This window comes from Pelophylax lessonae (genome assembly GCF_965119305.1).
Source record: "Pelophylax lessonae genome assembly, chromosome: 3".
In the NCBI taxonomy this organism is placed as follows: domain Eukaryota; kingdom Metazoa; phylum Chordata; class Amphibia; order Anura; family Ranidae; genus Pelophylax; species Pelophylax lessonae.
In genome coordinates, this window is record NC_138770.1 from 428,865,797 (window position 1) to 428,889,713 (window position 23,917).

General features: G+C 44.3%; 1 protein-coding gene across 1 annotated transcript in view; it reads left to right on the top strand.

The window, feature by feature from the left end:
* Window positions 1–23,917, top strand: part of AKAP7 (A-kinase anchoring protein 7) — a 325,673-nt gene that overhangs the window by 23,655 nt on the left and 278,101 nt on the right. The window contains exons 3-4 of the mRNA XM_082249096.1: window positions 3,799–3,929; window positions 10,091–10,227. Coding sequence (XP_082105222.1) covers window positions 3,799–3,929; window positions 10,091–10,227 — 268 coding nt within the window. The remainder of the gene's footprint in view (window positions 1–3,798; window positions 3,930–10,090; window positions 10,228–23,917) is intronic.

Below are 23,917 nucleotides of genomic sequence, written 5' to 3' on the forward strand. Positions count from 1 at the left end.
GGTGAGGAATCAGCCCAGAACTACACAGGAGAATATTGTCAATGATTTCAAGGCAGCTGGGACCATAGTCACCAAGAAAACAATTGGAAACTAACTACGTCCGCTTCCCCAAGGTCCCCTTGCTCAAGAAAGCACATGTTCTTGCCAGTCTGAAGTTTGCTTATGAACGTCTAAATGATTCAGAGGAGAACTGGGTGAAAGATGAGACCAAAATCGAGCTCCTTGTCATCAACTCAACTCACTGTGTTTGGAGGAAGAATGCTGCCTATGACCCCAAGAATACCATCCCTATTGTCAAACATGAAGGTGGAAACATTATGCTTTGGGGGTGTGTTTCTGCTATGGGGACAGGAGAACTTCACTGCATAAAAGTGACGATGGATGGGGCCATGTACCATCACATTTTCTGTGAGAACCTCCTTCCCTCAGCCAGGGCATTGAAAATGAGTCGTGAATGGGTATTCCAGCATGACAATTACCCAAAACAAACGGCCAAGGCAACAAAGGAGTGGCTCAAGAAGAAGCAGATTAAGGTCCTGGAGTGGCCTAGCCGGTCTCCCGAACTTAATCCCATAGAAAATATGTGGAGGGAGCTGAAGGTTTGAGTTACCAAAAGTCAGCCTAGAATCCTTAATGGCTTGGAGACGATCTGCAAAGAGGAGTTGGACAAAATCTCTCCTGAGATGTGTGCAAACCTGGTGGCCAACTACAAGAAACGTCTGACCTCAGTACTAAGTCATGTTTTGCGAAGGGGTCAAATACCAATTTCACTCATTAAAATGCAAATTAATTTTTTAAACTTTTTTTTAACTTTTTCAAATTTTTCTAGATATTTTTATTGTTATTCTCTCTCACTGTTAAAATAAACCTACCATTAAAATTATAGACTGATCATTTTTTTGTCGGTGGGCAAATGTACAAAATCAGTAGGGGATCAAATACTTTTTTCCCTCCCTCACTAGAACTTTAGTTATACCTCATTTAGAATAATGTGTCCAGTTCTGGAGGCCTCCGTTACAAAAAGCAAGATAATATATACAAAAGTAGGATAGAAGAAGCCTAGAGACTAGCAACAAAGATTTGAGCAAGATTTGAGGACTAAATATATAGGACAGACTGAGGCTTTAGTAAAGAAGGGGGGACATGACTGAAATCTTTAAATACATTTAATTTGTGATTAACGATTATTAGGCCAGTCTTTTCAATACACAGCTGAGCTCAACTTTACCAATAGAGTAAAGAGTTTGACAGTTGAAATGAAGCCTATTTATACATGCATTTGATGAACATAGATCATATACATTGGGGAAAATAATTGTTTGATCCTCTGCAGATTGTGGAAGTTTGCCCACTTACAAAGAAATGAATGGTCTATAATTGTTATCATAGTTGTATTTTAAATGATAGAGACAAAATATCAACCAAAAATCCAGAAAAAACACATGATACAAATGTGATAAATTGAGTTGCAGTTCAGTAAGTAAAATAAGTGTTTAATCCCCTATCAACCAACAAGAATTCTCGCTTCCACAGACTGACTACAGTATGTGCTCATGTGGTAGACAGATTAGTCCTGTCCATTTAAGAAGGTGCTCCTAACAACAACTTGTTATATGTATAAAAGACACCTGTCCACAGAATATTTTTCTTCCATTTAAATCCACTATCATGGGAAGACCAAAGAGCCTTTCAAAGAACTTTAGAGACGAAAAATTGTAGACCTGCCCCACACTGGAATGGACTACAAGACCATAAGCAATGAACTTGGTGAGAAGGAGACATTTGTTGGGGCGATTTTTCACAAATGGAAGAAATAGAAAATAACCAACAATCGCCCTCGGTCTGGAGCTCCATGCAAGATTTCACCTCATGGGGTAAGAATGATCATTAGAAAAGTGAGGAATCAGCCCAGAACTACACGGGAGTTGAGACCACAGTCACCAAACATTGGTAACACAATTCGTCTCCATGGATTGAAATCCTGTAGCACCCACAGGGTCCCTTTCCTCAAAAAGGCACATGTACAGTCCCATTGAAAGTTTTCTAGTGAACAGCTAAATGATTCAGAGAAGGATTTGGACAAAGTGATGTGGTCAGATGAGACCAAAATGAGCTCTTTGGCATTAACTTGACTCAACGTGTTAGGAGGAAGAAAAATGTTGAATATGACCCTAAGAACACCATCTCTACAGTCAAGCACGGAGCTGGAAACATTATTCTTTGGGGCTGTTTCTCTGCTAAAGGTACAGATCGACTTTGCCACATTGAGGGCCACTGGATGGGGCCATGTATTGTAAAATCTTGGATGAGAACCTTCTTCCCTCAGCCAGAACACTGAAGCTGGGTCATGGATGGGTCTTCCAGCATGATAATCACTCAAAACATACTGCCAAGGCAACAAAGGAGTGGCTCAAAAAGAAGCATATTAAGATCATGGAGTGGCCTAGACAGTCTCCAGACCTTAATCCTATAGAAAATTTATGGAGGGAGCTGAAATTTCGAGTTGCCAAGCAACAGCCAAGAAACCTCAAGGATTTAGAGACGATCTGTAAAGAAAAGTGCACTCGTAATATGGCTGAGGGCACATTTGCTCACATGTTTTGGTCTTGCTCCAGGTTGTATAATTTCTGGGCAGGGGTATTGGATACTATTAACACAGTTCGTAACTTTCTGTCACTATGGACCCCTTGTTGCTGCTGCTAGGACTCCCTGATTTTGTGGAGGCCTCTAAACATGTCAAACTATTTCTTTTCTTTTCAGCCTATTATGCTAGAAGGGAAATCCTGCTGAAATGGAAGCTGCCTACTCTGCTCACAGTGTCTAGCTGGAAGGAGGGAGTTAACGGGGCTCACCTATATAAGCTACGTACATAAGCCAAAACTGTCTTGCTAAATTCAACAAAATTTGGGCTGACTGAATAGAGGCATCGGGCATTACTGTTTAGGTTTTAAATTCTCATGGTATATAACTGAGGGTTACCTATTGTATCTTGTTTATGGTACCCTATCTACCCGCACTACTCCTTTTCAACCATCTTTCCCCTGCCTCTCTTCATCCTCCTTTCCCTCTCTTCCCCCCCCCTTTCCCCCCTCTCTTTCTCCCCTTTCTTCCTTTCCCTCTTACCATAACCCTCCATTCTGTATGTCCCTCTTCTTTTAGCTATGGCCCATTCCATGGTGATGTCAGATTCTTGGTTGCCACATTTCCCTAGGCTGTTTCTTAGACCAATCACGGAACTGTTTTTAGTTAATGTTTGTATGACTCCAATGACCATTTATCTATGGTGTTTATTTTGTTGTTTATTGACTGCTTGTTTTATGTGTACCTTTTACTTGTTCATGCTGCTGAATACGTTTAATAAACACAACTGTTAAAAAAAAAAAAATGGTAAAGAAGAGTGGACCAAAATCCCTCCTGGGGTGTGTGCAAACCTGGTAGCCAACTACAAGAAATGTCTTACCTCCGTGCTTGCCAACAAGGATTTCTCCACCAAGTACTAAGTCATGTTTTGCTTGGGGGGGTCCAAAAATATTTTACTTACTGAACTGCAACTCAATTTATAACATTTGTATCATATTTTTTGGGGGGATTTTTGGTTAATATTCTGTCTTTATAATTTAAAATAAACCTATGATAAGAATTTTCGATCCCTCATTTCTCTTTAAGTGGGCAAACTTACAAAATCTGCATGGGATCAAATAATTATTTTCCCCACTGTACAGTCGACAAGAATGTTGGAAAAACTTTCTGCTGTCAGTCTTTCACGTTTCTGTGTTTCATTAAAATAATTTCTTTCAGTTACAAGAGCAGCAGAGAAGAAGGTGAAGAAGAAGAGGAAAAGACACAAGTTAGAAAGTGAAGACGACGATAAAAGTAAACCGCAAAAGAGGGCTAATTATTTTGTGTCCCTGCCTATTATAAATTCTAAGGTAATAGTGTTGGTTCTTACCGTGTCTGCAAATTCTTATTTTTATACAGGATTGCTAACAGTTTGAGCAGTGCTTTATAAAAGACAAGAGACAGTCCAGTCACAATACAATTTAATACAGGAGGGTTAGGAGGGCCCTGCTTTTGAGAGCTTTCAGTCTAAATTGTGAATGTAAGTGACTGAAAACTACTTAGGAGGGTCTGCCCGCCATCAGTACTAGTGTTGTGATCACAGAAACACTGCATCCCCAGTACCTGTGTGGTCAATTTATCAGCAAATATTAAAGGCTTTCCATAATAAATCTAATGTCAGAGCTAAGATTTCTCTGGGTAATTTTGTAGGCAAACTGTATTCTTAACACATCCAGATTTATGTTGCCATGACTTTAAGGAGGTTTTCAAATATCATAGCAGACTGCAGAATTACCCACTTAAGGACCAGGCCTATTTAGAAACCCAAAACATTATATATATATATATATATATATATATATATATATATATATATATCTATTTATCTATCTATCTATCTATCTATCTATCTATCTATCTATCTATCTATCTATCTATCTATCTATCTATCTATCTATCTATCTATCTATATATATATATTTTTTTTTAACAGAGACCCTAGAGAATAAAATGGAGATTGTTGCAATACTTTATGTCACATGGTATTTGCGCAGCAGTCTCACAAACGCAATTTTTTTTGGAAAAAATACACTTTTTTTGGAAAAAATACACTTTTTTAAATTAAAAAATAAGAAAACAGTAAAGTTAGCCCAATTTTTTTCGATAATGTGAAAGATAATGTTATGCCAAGTAAAATGACACCTAACATGTCATGCTTCAAAATTGCGCACACTGGTGGAATGGCGACAAACTTTGGTACTTAAAAATCTCCATTGGCGGCACTTTAAACGTTTCTACAGGTTACCAGTTTAGAGTTACAGAGGAGGTCTAGTGATAGAATTATTACTCTCGCTCAAACGATTGCGGCGATACCTCATATGTGAGGTTTGAACACCGTTTACATATGTGGGAGCGATTTGCATATGTGTTCGCTTCTGCGCGCGTGTCAGGTCACCTGTAGCCAGGTAGGGAGGGAAGCTTACCTTCTCCTCCATGTCTCCATTAGAGGCCTGCCTCTCTTTCTGGCTGCCTTTTATCATCTCTCCTCCCTGTATGGCTCCACCCCAGGTCATTCCAGGACGTCTATATTAAATAGTGCACTGCAGGTCTGCTTTGCGGTTCAACTTTGTTTGTTAGCTTGTGTTCCTGTCTGCCATGTGCTACGTCTACCTTGCTGTGTACCGATTTTGGCTCGTCTCTGACTACTCCTGTTTGCCCGTGACCCTGACCTTTGGCCTATTTCTCAAACGATTGTGGCGATACCTCATATGTGAGGTTTGAACACCGTTTACATATGCGGGAGCGATTTGCATATGCGTTCGCTTCTGCGTGCGTGTCAGGTCACCTGTAGCCAGGTGACAACTGCACCCTGTTGGAGGCAGGGGTGCAGGGTAAGGTAGTGAACCCGATAGCAGACTGCTGCGGATGGACCGGAACGTGAGCCCAAGATTCCCCAGAGCGCGGAGTCTAAGACCCAGCATGTGTCCATGACAGCGCAAGTTCGGAGGGATGGGGCGCTTTAAATTTTTTTTTCTTCTTTATTTTACTTTTTCTTTTTTTTATTTACACTGTCCCTTTAAAAAAAAATGTTGATCACTTTTATTCCTATTACAAGAAATGTAAACATCTCTTGTAATAGAAATAAGCAGGACAGGTTTAATGTGAGATCTGGGGTCAAAAAGACCTCAGATCTCACATTTACACATAAAAAGTAGTAAAAAAAAATGTCAGTGCTATTAAAAGAAAAAAAAAATAATTTGCCCTTTAAGGCCGTTGGGCAGAAGTGAGGTTTGACATTGCTCTTGTCTTCCAAGGGCACATAGTCAAGTTGGGGCCATCTTGCCCTCACTCGACTTCCTGCCCATCAGGAGAGCAGATTGGATAGTTTTCCTTGCTACCAACGGCTCCGGTAAGCAGGGAAAATGACCAGGAAGCGGAGGTAGGGCACCTCTCCCGCTGCCCATAAAAGTGATCCTGTGGCAAATCCGTTAATCTGTTAAAGCGGACCGCCTGCCGTGTATGAAAATACAGGGATTATGGCCGCTATCTGCTGCCAAAACTCTGGTATTTAACCTCCAAAGTAGCGCCGTAAATACACGGTGCGCGGTCCGAAAGTGGTAGGATCCTTAATAATCATTCAAGCTTAACTCTAGCCAAAACCATTTTGTTTTGTGGGGAAGGGTTGTGGCCTATCAGGATTTTATTTGTGACTCCACTGGGGGTATTTTCCCCTGGAGTAATGGTCTTGTGGTTAACAGCAATAGAACCCTGATAGAAGTTTTCATGACTTCCCCTCTTATTTTAGATAAATTTTATGTTATTTATTTCCTGTCATTTGACCATACATGAAATAAAGGAATACAGTATTTTCCCAGTAGCTACAGAAACAATGCTAAAAATCTGACAAAGTTTTGAACCACCTCCACTCTACCCAAAACGTTTTAGCTATACTATATGGCCACAAGTAAGTGAACACACTTCCAAATGATTGCATTCAGATAATTATATAGGAAGGGTACTGTTAGGCTGCATTCACACCGGAGCGTGTTATTTTTTATTTTTTTTGTAAGGGGTTAGCGTTAAGGTTAGGATTAGGGGTTGGGTTTAGAGTTTTGATTAGAGGTTAGGGTTTGGGTTAGGAATTATTATTTTATTTATTGTCTTCTTCTGTTTTTTTTTTGTTAGGATGTTAATACTACTACAACTACAAATAATAATAAATGATTAAGAAATGCTAAATAAATACACAAATAAAAATATTCATAAATAAATACAGCAAATGAATATTGTGTAATAATAAATAAATATTGAACCCCTAATCTTAACCCCTCACCCTTAAAAATAATAATAAAAATGAACACCCTAACACAAAAAAAAGATTATTAATAATAATAATAATAATAATATATTATTATTATTATTATTAATAATAATAATAATAATAATATAATTTATTGAATATATTTTTTTAACAGGGGTAATTATTATGTAGTTATTATTACATGAAATATTAATGTGAAAGTGGTGTGCTATTCAGTGTAAACCTTGTGTACTGTTTAAACATCCAAAATAGTAAAACATTCAATAAACCAATTCATAACCTTAAAAATCTAAATTGCAATGTGATGCATTTATAAACCACACAAAAAGTACCTAATGTGCACCATATGCCAAAAATATCCAGATCAATGTGAAAAAACAGTGGACTCATTTATACAAAGTTCTTCCAATACAGAAAATGTTAATTTGTGAGTCTCTCAAAACATGCAGTGCTTCTTCATTAGAAGTATCTGTGCTTAATGTGCAAAATTCATCCACCTACTATCCACTTTTGAGTGCAATACACGCTCACCTGCAGCACAAAGGTATTGTGCAGTGTATATTGAAAGTGGGGGGTGTCATGGCGCTCTTCTAATATCCCAAGGTGGTACAAGGAATGTGGGTGGATGGGAGGGGGGGGGGTTATGGGGCTGCGTGGGGGGGAACAAAGTTTGGTACTGTAGGGAAGCTATAGTCCGCGGCAGCCGGCTGAAGCGTGGAGAAGCCCTGAGAGATGCAAGAAAGGAGAGAGCGGCGCCAGCTTAGTATAGTACAAGTTTATTTAACACTGTTAAAATTGGTGACTCACTGTCCGAGGTTGGGTGAGACCGGTACACAAAGACTGTTAGGGTCATCCATCTTCCTCTTCCAGGATAGTGGTCATAGGAGAAGGTGGTGAGGTTCCAGAGGTATCGCCGAGCCGCTGTGGGGCTGCTAGTTGTCACTGGCCGCGGCGGAGCATGCACAACAGGGCTCCGGCTGCCGACTTCTGATCCCTGATGACATCACTTCCTGGCAGGAGAAAAATAGGGGTTGCACGCGTTCAGAGCATCCGTGCTCCTTCGTCAGGCGATGCGATCCCATCGCCTGACGAAGGAGCACGGATGCTCTGAACGCGTGCAACCCCTATTTTTCTCCTGCCAGGAAGTGATGTCATCAGGGATCAGAAGTCGGCAGCCGGAGCCCTGTTGTGCATGCTCCGCCGCGGCCAGTGACAACTAGCAGCCCCACAGCGGCTCGGCGATACCTCTGGAACCTCACCACCTTCTCCTATGACCACTATCCTGGAAGAGGAAGATGGATGACCCTAACAGTCTTTGTGTACCGGTCTCACCCAACCTCGGACAGTGAGTCACCAATTTTAACAGTGTTAAATAAACTTGTACTATACTAAGCTGGCGCCGCTCTCTCCTTTCTTGCAGTGTATATTGTAACGATCCACCTGTGGGAGTCCTCAGGCTTTGTCATTAACATGCAATAGTGTCTGGCAGCTTACCTTCTCCTCCATGTCTCCATTAGAGGCCTGCCTTTTATCATCTCTCCTCCCTGTATGGCTCCACCCCAGGTCATTCCAGGACGTCTATATTAAATAGTGCACTGCAGGTCTGCTTTGCGGTTCAACTTTGTTTGTTAGCTTGTGTTCCTGTCTGCCATGTGCTACGTCTACCTTGCTGTGTACCGATTTTGGCTTGTCTCTGACTACTCCTGTTTGCCCGTGACCCTGACCTTTGGCCTATTTCTTGGTTACCCTCATCTGCCTGTTTACCCTGACCTCGGCTGACCCATCACTATCCCTCGTGTCCTGAGTGGCTGCTTCCCCTCTCTTCCTACGGAGCGTGACCGGGGGGACTCCAAGGGCCGCGACCTGGGTCCAGCTGCAGCTAAGGCCATCCTCACCATTAGAGGCTCTGGTGAACACCTGCTGGGCCTTAGACTCTGCGCCTTGGGGAATCTTGGGCTCACGTTTCCTGTCCATCCGCAGCAGTCAGCTTTTGGGTTCACTACCTTGTGGTGCACCCCTGTCTCCAACAGGGTGCCGTTGTCACCTGGCCACAGGTGACCTGACAGGCTTCCCTTTAATCCTCCTTTGATCAGAGTGGAACAGCTCCACAGTTATATAAACAGAATGATTTCAAAGTGTAGTAGATTTTAAAAAAAAAAACATTTATTGAATAGAAAGTTTAATCCAGAACACTCACATTTCAATAGATATAAAAATGCCCAGTCTTTCTTATCCAATCTTCTGTATGCCGTTAGAGGCTTCAGTTCCCCAGCTTCCCGACTTGGATCGTAGTGTAACAGATGAGTCTGACGTCACTGACTCCTCATACGCGTTGCGTCACTGGTCACATGACTTCCTCAGGGTGCACTTCAATAGTTAGCCATAGCAGCGCACCAGTCCTTTTACATTATTTTTTTATATTATTAACTTATTTTATTTACTAAATTTTTTTTATGATCTTTAGTTATTTGTGTATTTATTTGATTATTTATTCATGTATTATTTTTACATTTTGAGCAGAAAATCTGTCAAAAATGTGTGCGAAAAGTGTGCAAAAACATGCACAGAAGCGCTTAAAAATGCACAAATCATGATTTTCTATCAATTTCTATAGCAATAAAAGCGCGCGCCAAAAAAAAAAACACGCTAATCTGCCCAATTTAGGCTACAAAAAATGCTCCAGAACTTTTATGTGCTTCAACAATTGGCTTCAGGAGACTTGGAGATGTTAACCAACTCCATAAAAAATAATTGATTTTTGCATTACCTTTCAAAACACACAGTAGACAATTGTGTGCTCCCAACTTTTTGGCATTAGTTTGGAAAAGGCCTTTTTCTGTTCCAGCTTCATGCCTTCCCGTGTAGGTCCATAAAAACATGGTTTAAGTCCGGTGTGAAGGAACCTGAGTGGTCTGCACAGAGTCTTGCCCTAAGCCCCATTGAGCACCTTTGACCTGAATTGGAATGCCATTTGTGATGTCTTTTCTTTCAAAATCAGTACCTAACCTTGGCTTTGGCTCAGTTAGGACAAGTTCCCATGGGCACATTACATAATCTTGTGAAAAGCCTTCCCAGAAGAGTGTGGCTATTGCAGTCGTAAATTATATTAGAATGCCTAACAGTGCCAAAGATGACTTTTCAACATTTACTTTAAATGTGGACATGCTATATTTAATGTGATTTACATTAACTTTTTATCTGCTTGTTTAGATTCAAGATGACATCCAGACTATTCAAGATTCAGTTTTACAGAAGGATAATAGACTTTCCAAAGCTATGATTCCAAAGGGTTCTTACCATATCACCCTGTTTGTGATGCATTTAGCCAGTGAAGAAGATGTTACTTTGTAAGTATCAACTTACATTTTTTTGTGGAACAATAGACTATTCCCCCAGACCTTTATTGCTTGGCAGCTTAAACAAAAATTACAATGTGGATTAGCTAAATTTGGAATTCAGTGAAACATGAAGCATGTAAAAGTCATGTTTAGCCCATCTGGAAGAACCTGTATAATATTTCAACATACTTTGCATATTATATATAAACCTTGCACGTACTGTGCCACAAAAAAAAATGTTGGTAGGTTAAAATGTTATTGCCATATGTTGCTAAATTGTTTGTTTGCCTATATGTTAGGGAAGACCATCCCTGAGGCTTGTAATATTACATTTAATCATGTTACTTTAGTGCCTATTTTATGTACATTTAGGCCCCATGCACACTGGACGTTTTTGGAGCTGCTGTTAGCAGCGTCAGACGTTTTTTTTTGCAGCTGCAGAACGCCCATCCATGTTATTCTATGGCCTCATGCACACATAGAGCTTTTAGGAGCTCCAAGTGGTATAGGCATTTTACAGCTCCAAAAAAAACCCAGGAACTGTGCGTTCTGGAGCTGCAGCGTCAAGCTGTAAAAACGTCTGACGCTGCTAAAGGCTGAATAACGTTGCTTAACGTGCGTTAAGCCACGTTATACATTTTTTTTCTTCCATTCAAAATCAATGGTTCCCTATGGGAGCCTGTTGATTTGAATGGAAGGCGCACCGCAAGTCGGATCAGGATGATCCGACTTGCGGTGCGACTTGCGCTGTGAGAATCTTGAGTGGGAACTCCACGCCAAAATGGGGAAAAAAACGGCGTGGGGTTCCCCCCCAGGTTCCAAACCAGGCCCTTATCCGAGCATACAGCCCAGGAAAGGGGAGGGGACGAGTGAGCGGCCCCACCCCCCTGGACCATACCAGGCCACACGCACTCAACATGGGGGGGTGTGGGTGCTTTTGGGCAGGGGGGGCTCTGCACCCCCACCTCAAAGCACCTTGCCCCCATGTTGATGAGGACAAGGGCCTCATCCCCACAACCCTGGCCGGTGGTTGTGGGGGTCTGCGGGCAGGGGGCTCATCGGAATCTGGAAGCCCCCTTTAACAAGGGTGGCCCCCCAGATCCCGGACCCCGACAACGTCGGTGACATAAGACGGCGGGGCCTCACTGAGAGGCCACGCCCCTAATGGCTATATAATAAGCTGCAGAGACCGTAGACCGGCATAATCACCGGTGACAGCGTCGGAGGAGGACCGGAGGAAGAAGAAGACCAGAGGAGGCAAAAGAGCAGAAGAGCGAAGGGGAGAAGAGCGGAGGGGAGAAGAGCGGAGAGGAGAAGACCGGAGCGGAGAAGACCGGATGAAGATTTTTAATAAACTTTTCAAAACGTCTCCTGTCATTATTTACATACACTGCCTTTTATGGGGTGAATGGGTAGGGGTACAATGTACCCCATACCCATTCACATAGGGAGGGGGTCCGGGATCTGGGGGGGCCACCCTTGTTAAAGGGGGCTTCCAGATTCCGATGTCCTCATCAACGTGGGGGCAAGGTGCTTTGTGGTGGGGGGTGCAGAGCCCCCCTGCCCCAAAGCACCCACACCCCCCCATGTTGAGGGCGTGTGGCCTGGTATGGTCCAGGGGGGGTGGGGCGCTCTCTCGTCCCCTCCCCTTTCCTGGGCTGCCAGGCTGCATGCTCGGATAAGGGTCTGGTATGGATTTTTGGGGGGACCCCATGCCTTTTTTTCGGCGTGGGACTACCCTCAAATTCCATACCAGACCCGAAGGGCCTGGTTTGGAACCTGGGGGGGAACCCCACGCCGTTTTTTTCCCCATTTTGGCATGGAGTTCCCCCTCAAGATTCTCACATCGCAAGTCGCACCGCAAGTCGGATCATCCTGATCTGACTTGCGGTGCGCCTTCCATTCAAATCAATAGGCTCCCATAGGGAACCATTGATTTTGAATGGAGGCAGAAAAAATGCTGCTAAAAGCTATGTGGCCAAACGTGCAATAACTCAAATGGAAAAAGCTACTAAAAGCACGTTTTTACAGCTGCTTTTTCCTGGGGTCAAGAAACAGCTTTGGAGCTCGTTTTTATGACGCCCTGTGTGCATGGAGCCTTAAAGTGCATGTAAACCCTGAGTGTCAATGTGTCATAAACATTTTTCTTTTTTTTTTTAAATGAGTGAAGGAAGATTCTCCTTGTGCACAATACTGATGTTACCTTTCCTTATTCTTTGTTGCAAGTAGCTGCAGCTCTTTTTGCGGCTACTTCCTGTCTACATGCGTAAACGCCAGTCACTAATGCATACCATTTCTCAGTGAAGTTTCCCTCATGGTGACAACAGTGGGACATGCTTGCCATGGCTGCTTACAGTCTCATTTGGGAGAGCATGTGACAGAATGACAACCTAGGTGAACCATTGGGAGAGTGTGTGACAAAGTGACAATCCAGGAGAACCATTAAGAGACAGGGACAGGGCATTGTTTTCCTATAACAGGAAGTGCCTACACAAGGACTTTGATGGCAGGATCACTAGGTATTGTTTTATCTACTTCAATACTGGGTACTTTTACCCCCTTCCTGCCCATGCCAATTTTCAGCTTTCAGAGCTGTCACAATTTAAATGACAATTGCATGGTCATGCAACACTGCACCCAAACTAATAGAGCTTCTTTTAGTGGAATTTATTCTCCACTGGGTTTTTTTTTTTATATCCTGTTAAATAAACTAAAAAATACCAAAAATGTTTGAAACAAAAAAAAAAAATAAGTTTATCTTTGTTTCTGTGATAACATTTTGCATATATAAAATCTTTCCTCATAAATTTAGACCAAAATTTATTTTTCTACATTTTTTTTGTGAAAATAACCCAAATAAGTTTATAATATTTAGACTATGGGAAAGTTAGACTCCACAAACTATTGTATACATCTGAAAATTGATCAATCCTGATGTGCCTATCTCATTTCTTGAGGCCCAAAAATGGCAGTACAGTACAGATATCACCCAAATGACCCCTTTTTGGAATGTAAACAGTCCAAGGTACTTAGTTACAGGCATGTTGAGTTTTTTAAGTTGTCATTTTTTGTCCTAATTTTTTGGAAAATGAAGAAAATATAATTTCTCTATCATTCATTGATGGACTCAGTTCCTGATGCATATCCGTAGGGTTATATTGCCCCCTACAGGAGTAGTACACCCTCTCTCTTCCTGCATAGGATGTCAGTTTTATTCTTTCTAGTCAGGAGTAAGGACCTAGTTCCCTGCTGGGATCTCTGGTCCTGGCAAAGTTTTTTCTAATTAATTTTTTTTTTTGTTCGCTTTGCTACGTTTTTTTTCCTGTGAGATCTACAAGCATCTATGCCGGATCTGGGCGACGGGCTGGATGTATAGATCCAGTGGTCACCCCAGCCGGCCAACGAGCGCGCAAAGACCTTAGCTCCACGCTGTGTTGGCCGCCTCATAGTCCCACTGGACAGGGACTGGCCCCGTGAGTTAAACATCTCGTAAGGTTGCGCACGACCGGGTCTAGGCCCAAGTCGCAGCGGTCCTAATTGGCCGACAGCCCCCCAATTTGGCAGAGAGGGGTCCTGTCAGGAGATGGCACCCGTCTGTGTTGCTGGTATGGTGAGTAAATGTTCCCCCCTCCTTCCCTGGTGGATTTTGGGGTGGACGCCGGCCCCTTCCTGGGACAGCCGGACCCTCACAATCCCGGGTTCCCCTCTGTCCTGTCATGCACCCCCTCTTCTACCTGCCCCCCCTCACGCTAGGGGCTATTTGGGCCTACTCCCAGTGGCTGGGACCGCCTTCCAGGCTGGATGCGGGGGTGGGGGGTGCGCCGCTAGCGATGGAAAAACGATCGTGCGGAGGGGTGGGGTCTCTGTACCTCCAGGGCCCACCTGCCAATTGATCCCGTTGTCATTGAGTCTGGGGGGTCCCCACGAGGGTCCTCAGCTGCTCTGCAGGCCGCGCAGGGCTGCCATTTTCTTGTAGCCTCATGTGCTGAGGAGATCGGCAGCCATCTTGGTACACCCGGCTGAATGGGAGTTCCTGGAGGCATTTTTCTGTGGGTGGAGCCCCTCCCTATATACCCTGGGTGGTTTCTCAGCTCATTTATTTTTGGATCGAGCTTGCTGCTGACACGTGCAGACGTTCTGGGCCTTCTGCTGCATCTTGGTACAGTGAGCATGGGGGTCTCTCTCTCTCTCTCTCTCTGCTGGGGGTCTCCAGCGTGATTGCCTGACCTTCGGGGGGGCGCAGCGCAGTGTTTCCCACGTGATCGGCTAGCGTGATAGCTGATCATAACAGTAACTCCCGGAAGAAGACCGCGCGATCGGGAGCGCGCAGCGTGGTCATGTCGGTGGCGCTGTGTTGCCTAGAAACACAGCTAGTCACCGACAGTGGTAAACAGCCAATGACAGTGGCCGTTTACCACGTGATCGGCTGTGAACCCATTCACAGCCCATCACAAATGTAAACACAGAGCAGTAACTCACTGTTATTAGCTCTTCTCCCCTCACACACCGTTTCCAGTGTGAGGAGAGTAGAGCTAGAAACAGTGAGTTACTGATCTGTGTCTTGTCAGTGTAAAAGCACAAAAAAAAAGTGTCCCCACACAGTCATCAACCCCCCCCAATTGCACCTGTCACCCAACAGTCACCTCATTAGTGCCCAAAAATAACTACCTATAAAGTGCACCTGTCACCAGAGACTGCCATCAGTATCGCCAGCAGTGCACCTGTCACCCATCGGTGACCAGCGCCCATCACCTGTCACCCCATCAATCACCTTCACCGGTCACCCCATCAGTCATCGTCACTTGTCACCCCATCAGTGATCGTCATCTGTCATCCCATCAATCATCGTCACCTGTCATCCCATCAGTGATCGTCACCTGTCACCTCATCAGTCATCGTCATCTGTCACCCCATCAGTCATCGTCATATGTCACCCCATCAGTGATCGTCATCTGTCAACCCATCAGTGACCGTCACCTGCCACCTATCAGTCACCTGCCACCCATCAGTGATCATCCGCAGTCAACCGTCACCCGTCGCACAGCCCATCACAGCCAGCATGTCAAAAAGGATGTACAGCAGCAAGGAGGTGTTTCAGATCCTCTCTATGACTAATAAGAGCACCGGGGAGCTCTCATCAGTATCCGAATCCAATTCCGAATCCGATTCGGAATTTGAAGTCGCTAATAGTAGCGGATTGGAGATGGACTCGGAGGAAGAGTGGATCCCTCCCAAAAGGGCACGGCGCTCTGGAAACCAGGCAGCCACAAGGGATACACCCCAGGATCCTATGCCCAGTACCAGCACTGCCACCACCAGTACACCCCAGGATCCTATGCCCAGGCCCAGTACCCGCACTGCCACCAGCGATACACCACAGGAGCGAATGCCCAGGCCCAGCACCAGTGCTGCGGCATCACTCCCAATTTCAAATCCCCCTTCTACCAGCACTGGAGTGTCACATCCCCCAAGAGCCAGGGCCACTACCCACCTCCCAGATGGTCTTGCCAACCCAAGATGGCTGCCCTCCAACTCGGGATCAGCAAATATTCCCCCTTTTACCGCACAGCCAGGTGTGCAGGCCAATACAGAGAATTTTTCATTAATTTATTTTCTCCATTTATTTTTGCCCAACAATTTTCTGCAATACATCGTGGACCAAACGAATCTGTATGCCCAGCAGTTTATTGTAAACAACCCCCAATCTTCCTATTCCCGTCCGTTTGAGTGGAGAGAGTTAACCTTGGAGGAGTTCAAAATGTTTTTGGGCCTCACGATAAACATGGGGGTTACAAAAAAAAAAATGAAGGACATGCCTATTGGTCCCCCCACCCCATACACAGTATGCCCATATATTCTGCCCTAATGACCAGGTCCAGGTATGAAATTATCATGCGCTTCCTTCATTTCAGTGACAACAGCCAGTGCCCCCCCCCAAATCATCCAAATTTTGACAAGCTATATAAAATTCGCCCCCTCATAAATTTTCTTTCCCAAAGTTTTGCAGAACTTTACGTCCCTGATCAAAATATATGTGTAGATGAGTCCCTGCTACACTTCACATGCCGGCTAGGAATAAAGCAATACATTCCAAGCAAAAGGTCCAAATATGGGGTCAAATTCTATAAACTGTGCGACAGAGCTACGGGATATCTGTATGCGTTCCGCATATACGAAGGAAGAGATTCCTAGCTCGATCCCCTTGACTGCCCGGCCTACATGGGCACAAATGGAAAGGTTGTATGGGACTTGGCGTACCCACTGCTGAGGAAAGGTTACCACATATACCTGGATAATTTTTATACCAGCCTGCCCCTCTTCAAACATCTGTACCTTGAAGGAACCCTGGCCTGCGGAACCACCAGGAAGAACAGGAAGGGCTTCCCACAATCCTTAGTAAATAAAAGAATGAGAAAGGGGGAAATAGCAGCCTTGAGAAACAACGAAGTGCTGGCTCGAGATGGAAGGATAACAGAAATGTGTACATGATGTCCACCATTCATAACGACACCACAGTTGAGGTTCGAAGAAGAAGAGGCCCCATTCAAAAACCAACGTGTGTGCAGGATTACAATCTTTACATGGGGGGGGGGGGGGGGGGTTGGATTTTAACGACCAAATGATTCAGCCCTACTTAGCAACAAGGAAGTCCTGATTCTGGTACAAGAAAGTTGCAATTTATTTATTTCAATTGGCCTTTTATAACGCTTATGTAATCGACACCAAATCCACTGAAAGCCCCATCTCCTTCCTAAAATTCATTGAAGAAACTGTCACGACCCTCATCTACCCACAAGGACTCCCCCAAGAAAACCTTCGCTCTGAGGCTGTTAGCCGACTTAGTGAGCGCCACTTCCCAGACTACCTTCCACCGTCTGAATCAGGCCGAAGACGCCAAAAAAGATGCCGTGTATGCAGCAAAAGGGGATTTCGTAACGATACCAGCTTCTATTATCGGTACTGTCCCTCCCAACCTGGCCTGTGCATTGGAGAATGCTTCACACGTTACCATACATCCATAAATTACTAGCCCATTTCCCCGTTTTCATCTGTGCTGACCAATTTTCCTCATATAACCATGCCACTGCCTTCCACATAAACTGACCCTGGCCTGTTTTTCCACTATGCCTCTGCCTACTGTTTGGACTGCTTTCACGTGAACTGACCCTGGCTTGTTTTACCGATTACGCTTCTTCTTACTGTTTGGATTGCTTCCCTGTGAACTGACCCTGGCCTGTTTTTTCAACTATGCTTCTGCCTGCTGCTTGGATTGCTTGCACGTGAACTGACCCTGGCTTGTTTTACCGACTATGCTTCTACCTACCGCTTGAACTGATCTGTCGCCCCCTGCTACTGTAGTACACAGGGGTCTCACATATGTGAGGGGCTCCAGAGTTGTTTTTCCAGATAGAGAAAACCAATTTGTTTGGTTCTCTCTGGGTTTCGTAAATTCCGGATTAGGGTCTGGAGTCCGGAGGCTTCAAAGAGATTTGGGTGGGAGAAGCCTCTACCCCTGTCCCCAGGTCTTACCTGACCAAGGCCCTCAGCTGACTTACTACCATCATGCCTCTGCCTGCTGCATGATATTAGCTGTAGCAAGAGGCAGTATGTCAATGAAGGGCTGGAGAGTTGTACAATGATTGTCTGCAGTGTACCGGGACCAATATTATGGCTGTGCTGACCATGTCTCTGCCTGGAAAATTCCTTTGGACAAATGCTGCGGCTGTGCTGACAATATCCCAGTATTGACTATAGACTATATTCCTGCCTGCTGCCTGGAAAATTGCTATTGTCGCTAAGCATGTCCCTGCCTGCTGCCTGGACTAATGCTCTCCTCTGTGGACAACTGCACTACTAAAACCACAGGTAATAATTTTTTTTACACTTTCCTTTATAGAATGTATTTTGTAGTGTATTTCTTGGTATGTACATGCTATGTGTTAAAAATGTGAGGGGCCTTCAAAAATGATAGGTTGTCAGGAAATTAGATGTGCATTTTATGTTATGCCTGACGGTGCTACTTGAATGTTGGGCCTCTGTATGTGGTCAGGCTATGTAAAAGTCTCACACGTGTGGTATTGCCATAATTAGGAGGAGTAGCAGAATGTATTTTGGGGTACAATTTTTGCTATATACATGCAACCACTTACCAACCGCCTAACGACTATATACATCGGCCATTTAAAGCTAAATACTGGGGTTATGGCAGCAGATAGCTGCCATAACCCCGGTATTTTTTTAAATGGCAGGCGGTCGGCTTTCAGATAAGGGTGGTCCCAGTGGCAGATTCGCCGCCGAATCCGCCCGCAACGGTGCATGGGAAGAGGTGCCCCCCCCCTCCCGCTGCATCCTAGACGTTTTCCCAGCTTACCGGACCCGCCGGCAACGGGGAAAACTATCCGGTCCTGGATCCTCAGAGACAGGAAGTTGAGTGAGGGCAAGATGGCCCTCACTCGACTCTATGGTCTTGGAGGACCGGAGCTACTTCAAAAGTCATTGCCTAGCAACCGGTTTAAAGGGACGTTTTTTTTTTGGTTTTTTTCTTTTTCAACAATTTTTTTTTTGGTTTTTTAGTGTAGTTGTGAGGTGTGAGGTCTTTTTGACCCCAGATCTCACAATAAAGAGGACCTGTCATGCCTATTTCTATTACAAGGGATGTTTACATTCCTTGCAATAGGAATAAAAATGATCAAAACATTTTTTTTTAAAAAAACTTTTCAAAAATAAAAAAATTATTAAATAAAATAAATGGGGAAAAAAAAAAATTAAAGCGCCCTGTCCCCGTTAGCTCGCGCGCAGAAGCGAACGCATACGCAAGTCCTCGCCGTGATCATTGGAGCGAGAGCAATAATTTGAGCCCTAGACCTCCTCTGTAACTCTAAGCTGGTAACCTGTAGAATTTTTTAAAATGTTGCCTATGGGGATTTTTAAGTACCAATGTTTGGCGCCATTCCGCGAGCGTGTGCAATTTTGAAGCATGACATGTTGGGTATCTAATTGCTCGGCGTAACATTATCTTTCACATTATGGAAAAAAATTGGGCTAAATTTACTGGTTTCTTATTTTTTAATTCAAAAAAGTGATTTCTTTTAAAAAAAATTACATTTGGAAGACTGCTGCGCAAATATGGTGTGATAAAAAATATTGCAACGATCTCCATTTTATTCTCTAGGGTCTTTGCTAAAAAAAAAATATATAATGTTTGGGGGTTCTAAGTAGTTTTCTAGCAAAAAAATGATTTTAGCTTATAAACACCAAGTGTCAAAAATAGGCCCAGTCAAAGTGGATAAATGGACAACTTTGTGTAAAGTGCTACTTGGATGTTGGGCCTATGTATGTGGCTAGGCTGTGTAAAAGTATTACACATGTGGTATCGCCATACTCAGGAGGAATAGCAGAATGTATTTTGGGGTGCAATTTTTGCTATGTACATGCTATGTGTTAGAAATATTGCATAAATGGACAACTTTGTGTAAAAAAAAAATGCGTTTTCATTTTCTTTCCACATTTTCCAAAAACTTGTGGAAAAAAAATGACATATTCAAAAGACTCATTATGCCTCAAAAATTATACGTTGGGCTGTTTTCTTTCCAAAATGGGGTCATTTTATGGGGGTTTCCATTGTCCTGGTGCTCCAGGGCCTTCAAAAGTGCGATAGGTTGTCAGGAAATGATTTGTGTAATTTCTGCTTCTAGAATGCTGGACGGTGCTACTTGGATGTTAGGCCTCTGTATGTGGCCAGGCTGTGAAAAAGTCTCACACATGTGGTATCACCATACTCAGGAGGAGTAGCAGAATGTATTTTGGGGTGCAATTTTTGCTATGTACATGCTATGTGTTAGAAATATTGCATAAATGGACAACTTTGTGTAAAAAAAAAAAGCATTTTCATTTTCTTTACACATTTTTCAAAAACTTGTGGAAAAAAATGACATGTTCAAAAGACTCATTATGCCTCAAAGATTATACGTTGGGGTGTTTGCTTTCCAAAATGGGGTCATTTTATGGGGGTTTCCATTGTCCTGGTGCTCCAGGGCCTTCAAAAGTGCGATAGGTTGTCAGGAAATTATATGTGTAATTTATGCTCCTAGAATGCCGGACGGTGCTACTTGGATGTTAGGCCTCTGTATATGGATAGGCTGTAAAAAAGTCTCACACATGTGGTATGGACATACTCAGGAGGAGTAGTAGAATGTGTTTTGGGGTGTAGTTGCAAGTATACATGTGCTGTGTGAGAGAAATAACCTGTTAATACGGCAATTTGTAAAAAAAAAAAAAAATCTTAATTTTGCCAAGAATTGTGGGAAAAAATTACAACTTCAAAAAACTCACCATGCCCCTTATTAAATACCTTGGAATGTCTACTTTCCAAAAAGGGGTCATTTGGGGGGTATTTGTACTTTCCTGACTTTTTAGTGTCTCAAGAAATGAGATAGGCCTTCAGTACATCAGGTGTGGTCAAGTGTGATCAATTTTCAATGATTCGCACCATAGTTTGTGGACTCTATAACTTTCACACAGACCAAATAATATACACTTACTTGGGTTATTTATACCAAAGATAAGTATCAGTATAAATTTTGGCCAAAATTTGTGAAGAAAAATTACTAATTTGCAAAATTTTATGACAGAAACAAAGAAAAATGCGTTTATTCACAATATTTTCAGTCTTTTTTTATTTATAGCACAAAAAATAAAAAACCCAGTATTGATTAAATACCATAAAAAGAAAGCTCTATTTGTGTGAAAAAAGGACACAAATTTTTTATGGGTACAGTGTTGCATGACTGAGTAATTATCAGTCAAAGTGTGAGAGCGCTGAAAGCTGAAAATTGGTCTGGGCAGGAAGGGGGTGAAAGTGCACTGTAGGCAAGTGGTTAAAGGGCGAAGTGCTAAGAAACGCCTTCCGCCTACCCCTGCCTCATCTGATGTCTCAGGTTCTGAGTCTGACTCAGCCACCGCAGATGTGAGTCTCCCTACTGGGTCCGCTGGCTCGCGCCCTGTCTCCTCTGACAGTGAGGATGACATTTCTACCTCCACTGCCGCGCAAGATAAGGCGCTGGTGGATGAACTAGTTGTTTCTGTGTGCGAGACCCTGAAATTGGAGGACACAGCTGCGACTGGGGCGCAGATTACGTTCGGCACTCACAAGCCATCTAGAGCGGCAAAGGTTTTTCCCTTTCCCGCGTATTTTGACAACATGCTCAAAACAGAATGGGACCGGCCAAAGCGTTCCCCTGGGGTGCCTATGTGGATTGCTAGACGCTACCCTTTTGAGAAGTCCCTGATAAAGAAGTGGACTGTGCCACCTACGGTGGACCCTCTGGTCTCAATACTGAATAAGGCCACCCTTATCCCAGTGGATGATTCCCTGTCCTTTAAGGATCTGGAGGATAGGAAGGTGGAGACTGACCGTCGTTTTCGGCAGTGGTCCTCGGGCGTATACTTTGGCTAAAGTGCTGGTCTGCAGATCAGACTTCAAAGAAGGCCTTGACTGATGTACCTTTTCAAGGAGATCGCCTGTTTGGAGCTACCCTGGATGACATCATTAAAGGTCTCACAGGGGGGAAGAGTACCTTTCTTCCACAGGCTAACAAGGGTAAGGACCCTCGTCGCAGACGGAGTCCCTCCTTCTCCACACACAAAACATTTTTTCATTCCTCAGGGTCAGTCAATAAGGCAAAGCCCTTCAAGACCCCCTCGGGTGGTTCCAAGTGACCCTGGTCTGGCAAACAAAAGTCTGGTTTCTCCAGACCTGCGGACAAGACCTCCTCGGCCTGAAGGTGCGCCCTCTCCTGTATCTGGGGTGGAGGGGACGTCTTTGGTGGTTCCCGGATCTGTGGCTATTCTGGATACCAGACACATGGGTTCAAGACATCATACAGTCCGGTTACAAGATCTGCTACTGTCCCTGGATCGCTTGCTGGCGCTCTCTGGGGCAATTCAGGACCTGGTGCAACAGGGGGTAATATTTCCGGTTCTGTGTGTGGAACGTTTTCAGGGCTTTTATCCAAACCTGTTTAAGGTTCCCAGGAAGGAAGGCAAGGTGCATCCAATCCTGGACCTGAAAGCACTAAATTGCTTTGTGCGAATTCAAAAGTTCAAGATGGAATCAGTTTGCACGGTGGTGGTCTCCCTACATCAGGGAGATATCCTGGCCTCCATAGACATCAAAGATGCTTACCTTCACATCCTAATCTGTGCAGGACACCAACGGTTTCTCCATTTTGCTTTGGGAAAGGATCACTATCAGTTTGTGGCATTGCCCTTTGGTATTTCCTCTGCTCCTCGGGTCTTCACAAAGGTGATGGCTCCAATCCTGGCGATGTTGCGGCAGCGGGGGATATCGATCCTGGGTTACCTGGATGATCTGCTTCTCCATGTGGACTCTCCTATGGTGCTGGAAACAAATCTGCCAATCACCATGAGAACTCTAGAGGAGTCCAGGTGGATTCTGAACCTTCAGAAGTCGTCCTTGGTCCCTTCCATGAGACTGGATTACCTGGGCCTGACTTTGGACTCATCCTCAGCCAGGGTGTTTCTTCCTCAGGAAACACTCCATAAACTCCAGACTGCGGTTCAGCTGTTGCTGTCCAGCAAATGGTCGTCCCTTCAGACCTGTATGAGAGTTCTGGGACTGATGGTGTCATTCTTCGAGGCAGTCCCCTTCGCTCAATTCTACACGAGGATCCTCCAGAAGGAAATCCTTCTCAAATGGAACAAGAATCCAAATTCCCTGGACATTCAGATCCAGCTGAGCCAGGCAACCAAGAAGTCCCTGATCTGGTGGCTTCGGTCCCTGATGCTCAAGCAAGAAAAATCCTTCCTCCCTATAAATTGGACAATTGTCACCACGGATGCAAGTCTGTCCGAATTGGGGGGAGTTCTCGACAGGTTGTCTGCTCAAGGAGTCTGGTCCCTGGAAGAATCCAGGTTACTGCTCAGTGTTCTGGAGCTAAGAGCGATCTGGCTTTGCCTAGTACACTGGACCGAGTACCTGCAGGGTTGTTCAGTGCGCATTCCATTGGACAATGCCACGGCCGTGGCTTATGTGAATCACCAAGGGAGCACCAACAGTGCCCTTGCGGCCTTGGAATTGGCGGGTATCCTTCGCTGGGTGGAATGCTTTGTTCCAGCTCTCTCCGCTGTTCACATTCCAGGAGTGGAAAATCGGCAGGCGGATTACCCCAGTCGACAAGCCTTGGATGTGTGGGTGCGTGGGAATGGTCCCTCCATCTGGAGGTGTTTCTGGCAGTTGTGCCTTCGTTGGGGCACTCCAGATGTAGATCTGTTGGTGTCTCAACAGAAAAGTATAGAGGTTTGTGGGACTCTCTGGCGGATGCCGCAGATGCGCTGGTGGCCCCGTGGGGTCAGTATCAGCTGATGTATGCATTTTTTCTTCTCAAGTTGCTGCCAAGACTTTGTCACAGGATCAAGGCGGAAGGAATTCCGGCCATTCTTGTGACTCCAGACTGGCCTTGCTGAGCTTGGTACACCGACCTGGTCAGACTAGTCGCAGACACTCCTTGGAGACTTCCTCTCAAGGAGGATCTTCTGTCTCAAGGGCCAATCTTCCATCCTGCTTTACAGTTTGCTGGCTTTGACGGCTTGGCTGTTGAAAGCCAGGTGCTGAAGGACAGGGGCTTGTCTGCTTCAGTGATTCCCACTCTGCCTAAAGCGAGGAAAGCAACTTCTGGGA